This window comes from Chrysoperla carnea, chromosome 1 (genome assembly GCF_905475395.1).
Source record: "Chrysoperla carnea chromosome 1, inChrCarn1.1, whole genome shotgun sequence".
Taxonomy (NCBI): domain Eukaryota; kingdom Metazoa; phylum Arthropoda; class Insecta; order Neuroptera; family Chrysopidae; genus Chrysoperla; species Chrysoperla carnea.
The window spans coordinates 123,459,922-123,465,921 of NC_058337.1; the positions used below are offsets into that span (position 1 = coordinate 123,459,922).

Consider the following 6,000-nt stretch of genomic DNA (forward strand, 5'->3'; position numbering starts at 1 on the left):
CGAACGCCTGAGCGTGGCAGTGTATCACGACTACTGCAGGAGCTGTCACAGTGGTGAGGAGGAGGAGACAATGTCTCATCTTCTCTGTCACTGCCCAGCTCTTGTCATCAGGAGATGGACTTGAGCCAGCCTATCTTTGACGACCTATCCGACCTGGAGTCCGTAGACGTCAAAGCTCTCCTGCTGTTCTTAAACAGCTCTAAATGGTTTATGAAGTAGTGGCCGGAGATGGGCCAACCCCCTTTCGGTATCACAATGGACCTATGGTCGAAGTTTGTCCCACCCCAGGACAGCCACTTTAACCTAACCTAACCTAAGATATACTTAGTTAATACATTTTTGTTTATTAAATTAAATTGAAACTTTTTATGAAAATATAAGAAGATATAAGTTTTTTTTTTAAATATTGGTTTATTTAAATTTATGCACTGTAAAAATAATTATATTTTTCAGACATTAAAAAAAAAACAGGAAATTGAAATTATACAAAAAGCTATATGTATATAAGTAATAAATTTTTCTAAGTAGGTATTAATATGCGAAAAAATATTTATTTCGAGTCAGCTGATATTTAAAACGAAAGCAAGAATCGATATATCACTGCTTTTAAATATATGATAGTACCTATTTATTACATTCTAAAGCCTATTATAGCTAAAGTTATTATAGTTATAATTCTATTTCGATATCCATTGTCGAAAAGTATTACTTCGCATTTTTCAAGAACAAAATTTTGATTTTTTTATATATCAGAATTTATTAAGATTTGTTGCAAATGATGGACAAAGTTTTGATCTTTTAAACTGTTGTTTGGAACACCAAAGAAGAATTTATGTATTCGTTAGTTTAACTAGCGGCACTCTTTTTTCCATAAAATAAATTTAAAATGAATAAATAAAAGGCATTTGTGTGTGATTTCATTTATAAGTAATTTCCACTAAATCTTTAGGACTCGTTTTTTCAAAAACTATTGTATATATCGAAAAATTTTACTATTAATTTTCGTATAATTTGGGCCTCTCAGTGTATCACGACTACTGCAGGAGCTGTCCCAGTGGTGAGGGAGAGGAGACAATGTCTCATCTTCTCTGTCACTGCCCAACTCTTGTCATGAGGAGATGGACATATTTGAGCCAGCCTCTCTTTGACGCCCTCTCCGACCTGAAGTCCGTCGACGTTAAAGCTCTCCTGCTGTTCTTAAACAGATTCAAATGGTTAATGGAATAGTGACTGGGGATGGACCAACCCTTTTTCGGTATCACAACAGACCCTATGGTCTGAGTGTGTCCCACCCTCGGACAGCCACTCTAACCTAACCGTCTCTAACCTTCGTATAATTTTCTCAAATTCTAACAGATTCTACCTTCAAAATTAGAAATGAAAATCATCAAAAATTTTCATCCACTCATTTTTTGAGGATCGTCCTTAATACATCCAATTTGCCTGTCCATACCTTACGTGTTCTACAATTTTTATGTCAATGTATGTATTTGGATGGTATTATGTGGTTTTTGTATATATGTATATATTAGTTTGTGATGTGGCGCGATGTGTGAAAATGGTCATTTACATCTTTGATAAGAGTTAACGAACTGGAAACTTACCGACAAGGAAAATACACCACGTGTAGATCAGGATAAATATAATTTGTGTTGTGTTGGGTTAAGGATACCTACATATATTTAAACAAACTTATTTAATTACGTGTTTATGTTATAAACATAGGCAGCGTTTTCTTGGGTGCTAACAAGGTTATAAAATTCACGCAAAAATTATATTTTCTTCGCTCTAAAAAATGAAAATCAAAATTTTCAACATACTCTGCGTTTCATTGCCTTGGCCATGAATTAATATGCCGTAATAACATCAAGATATGCTGAAAAGACTAACAAGTCTCGGAAAATAAATCGTTAAATTTGCCTGTTAATATTAGAAACTGGAAATTTTGATGATTATTAAAGTTGTAGAAAATCATTTAAACAAGAATTTATCCTCTCATCATTTTTTCTGTATAACTAACATTTACAGAAATATTTACGAATAATAAATTTTATGAAATTGTGTGATTAAAAAAAAATAATTTTTATGGGTCAGCACCCTTTTTGTTAATGACTTCGCTAGGTAACTTGAATTTTAAATGTATATAAATGCTTCCATCAATTCTGTTCAAGAATATATATACAAAATTTGAAGTAGATTGGACCAAGGAATCTCGTTGTCCCATAAAAACTTTGTCTTCATTTTCACCCCCCATAGAATTCCGGAAAATCCTTTCTTATCGGATGCCTAAATCAGGACAAAGCATTTTATATGTATAGATTACTACATACTCGAAATTTCGTGTAAGGATTCTTCTTGGCGAATCTACCAATCTTTCTCTCAACGAATTTTTCCGAAAGTGTTACGTTTTAAAATGAGAATGAAAACTATTGGTGTGAAAAAACGCAGCAGGAAATTTGCCGGACACTGTTACCACTTGATAACATAAATAATTATTAAACAATTCAGCTGAAGTGAACTATGTATGTATTGAAAAACAAAAATACTTGAGTACGGCATGTTCGAGGAGATAGACAAGCTCATCGGTACAGTATTTTAGTAGGACAAAACATTTTATTGTTTAATAATTATTAATGTTATCAAGTGGTCATAGTGTCCGACAAATTCTCTGCTACGTTTTTTCTGACGAATAGCTTAAATAGGACGTTATCGTTCTCATTTGAAAACGCAGCACTTTTGAAAAGACAAAGAAAAAAGCTCTGTTGGACTCCCTAAAAGAAAGTCACTCACGAGTTTCAAGTATGTAGTGCTCATTTTACAATAAAGGTACTGTCTCGCGGACTATTTAAAAATTAAAAAATGTTACATAGAACCTAGAATAGAAAAAGACGTAGAAATAAATAGTTGAAAGCGACGCCCATGGTTGAAAATACCAGATTTATCGTTTATCTTTTAATTTGAAATCTTATCAGTATCCAATTTTTTATTAATTGAATTACTGTTACAAATAAATTATTTTTAATATGTCTCATTAGGTTTTAATTTCATTAAAATTTGTTTGTAAATTTTTAATGATTAAAGGTTCGACTGAGGTAACATTTAAAATAAAAATTATGCAACAGTAACGAACTGTGAAATAATAACCTTAAAAAGGTTTAATTTGATACATTTTCGAGAAAGGGTTCACATTCTTTTCGGATTCTAACCAATTAAAGTAGTACGAGCACCAAGGCAATTTTAGATTTCAGGTTTCAATTTCGTTATAACTGCATGAATGTAGACGCAAAGAATAAAATTTTTCGATATCTGCTTTGATTTTCGAAATATCGAAAGCTAAGTAATTAAACAATATTTTCATTTTTCGATATTTTGAAAATTACTCCAGATATCGAAAAATTGTTTTCTTACTTTTCGTCTTATATTGTTAAGTTATAACATCACCGGGCTCCTACATCCTTAATTCGTCGAGCGAAACGAGTTTTTTTTTTCAATAATTTACTAACGTTTTAACTTATAGTTAATTTTTTTAAATTAGTTTCGGAGAAATCTATGCAAACATATCATTCATCTACCGTTGTCCCATAAGACCAATGTTAAATTTGCCAACTTTTGAAGTCATTTATTTATTAAAATAATCCGACAATCCCCCAAAATTGTCCTGGCGCTCGTACACCCTTAACGCTTCATGGTTGCGTTAATACTTTTTATAAGAATTAAGAAAAACTTTAGCATATCACGAAAAAATGATCGATTTCTTTTTGTATCAAACAAAATTTCACTAACCTGGAATCGCATGTGGCGTACTAGACGATGATCCATAACCATCGTCTAAACCAGTCGATGTTGATCCACTATTCACCGATGCCATACGATGTTTACTATACGTTGTAATACCTGGTGAATCTGTTTGTGATGTCGTTGTCGATGAAGTCGATGTAATAATCATCATATTTTCTTTAATATATTCAGGTGTAGCTATAACATTCTCATATGATCCACGACCATTTCGTACAACCATTGATGCCAGACGATTTGTTTGTTGAGGTGGCGGTGGCGGCTGCTGTTGCTGCTGATGGTGTGGTGGACCCGTACTATCACCACCAATACCTGGTGATATAATTGTACCACCAGATATCATTACTGGCTGTTGTGGTATGGTTGTAGTAGTGGTTGCTGTTGTTGATGAGGATGATTCGATAATATCACCAGCTGAGGATGATGTAGATGACACACGTCTATTGCTATCAATTGCTGCAGCTGATTGATGAACTTTCATTTTTTTATAGTGATGTTGATTTCTTTTATTTCACTTTTGCTTTCTGAAAATAAAACAGATAATTGTCAAATATTTTGATGTAGTGTTTGAAAAAATTGCAAAAGCTATTTGAACGTGTCATTATTATACCCTTATGAGAATATTTTAGTCTTACCTAACACTAAAAAATATTTACTATAAAAACCAAATTTTGGTACAGATGATTATGAAATTTTAATCAGCTCGTTTCTGACTATCTATCATTCCGATAATTCAAAGAAACGAAAATTTTAATTGTAAAGCGTAGATTCTCTATATTTTAAAAGTAACTTCTAGTTATTAAATTAGCCATGAATTCCAAGAAATATTAAAATTTCTTAAGTATTAACCAGATTGTTCGTTTTACAAAAACAAATAATATGTTTGAAACGTTTTAAAAACCAAAGGTTTTCACTAGTACGCCATTATCTTACAAAAATAACAACTAAAATCGCAAAACGCGATGTAAAGCAAATTGCTTTTTTGGTATTTTGGAACCTATAAGGGGTCCAATAACTACCTTCTGCAAACAAAAAAAGTTGTGCTACCTGCGCAATGCGTGAAAAACTACAAAATTTGCAGTTCAATGCAAAAAGTATGAGCTTTTGATGTTAGTTGCTTCTATCATTTTGAAGGTATTTTAAATTTCAATCAATTAAAGCTAACGCAGAGCACAACTTCTTTTTGCCTGCAAAACGCTATCACTACTGTAAGGGGTCCAAATAACGTACCAAAAAAAGCGGCATTATTACGCGTTTTGCGATTTAATGTAGAATTTGACTGGCGCGGATACACAAATAGACCTGAAATGGAGTAAAATATTTGAAAAATTTTATCCCAAGCGCTGGTAGTTTAAAATAACAGCATATGAATTGAATTTTATTTTTATTATAGAATTGAAAAATTAATACAGTGCAACCTTAATATAGCGTAAGTCAATGTAACGAATTCTTCGATTTAAAAAATTTTTCGTAATCTTGTTGAATTTTCCCTAAGAGTCAATGTAAAAGATACCTTAACATTGCGAACATTTTCGGCGAAAAACCTCTTAACGAATATTCAACTATAAAAAAAAAGTGTAAATACCTCTAACTAACGAATTTTGTCTACCCAAAACCTTTATATAACGTTCACACCAATATGATGTGATTCATGTTGCAACAGGTTCCGACCCGTTTTTTTCGTGTATGGAAAGTAATGTAAACACTGCTGTTCGTCACTTTTGTTAAAGATTCAATTTGCAATGGCTCAGATACAAGAAAAGAATTCCTTATCAGATACGTAAAAGTGTTTCTCTTTAGGTACAAATTTTAGACCAACCAACAATATAACAAGCCCCAGCTTAAGGAATTACTTGATATAACGAATATTTACTTGTTCCCTTCCGATTTGTTATATCGAGGTTCCACTACATTAGTTGTACACAGAAATTGCTAGAAATGAAGCAAATTAACTCGAGTATCGTGAAATTGTTGAGAAGCGTATAATATGGTGATTACTAATTAGATTATTAAATGCGTATTCCTATACATAAGGAAAATAATACCAAGTATTTTTCTTATTTTTGTACACATCAAGCGAGAAATCGGATACACAAAAAATTTCTTGGCTAAAATAGTTCGTGTCAGCACAATGACTTGATTTAAAATTCCTAGGATATTTTTACGTTACAGAAAAAAAATGGTTATCAAAGTATATGTAAAGAT

The 6,000-nt window shown here is 32.1% G+C and overlaps 1 protein-coding gene across 1 annotated transcript in view; it reads right to left on the reverse strand.

The window, feature by feature from the left end:
* The window catches only part of LOC123294155 (sodium-dependent noradrenaline transporter-like), a 39,303-nt gene extending 35,019 nt beyond the window's left edge, over positions 1 to 4,284 (reverse strand). The window contains exon 1 of the mRNA XM_044875261.1: positions 3,784 to 4,284. Within this exon, the coding sequence (XP_044731196.1) occupies positions 3,784 to 4,276 (493 nt within the window). The 5' untranslated portion in view covers positions 4,277 to 4,284. The remainder of the gene's footprint in view (positions 1 to 3,783) is intronic.
* Between the last annotated feature and the right edge of the window lie 1,716 nt (positions 4,285 to 6,000).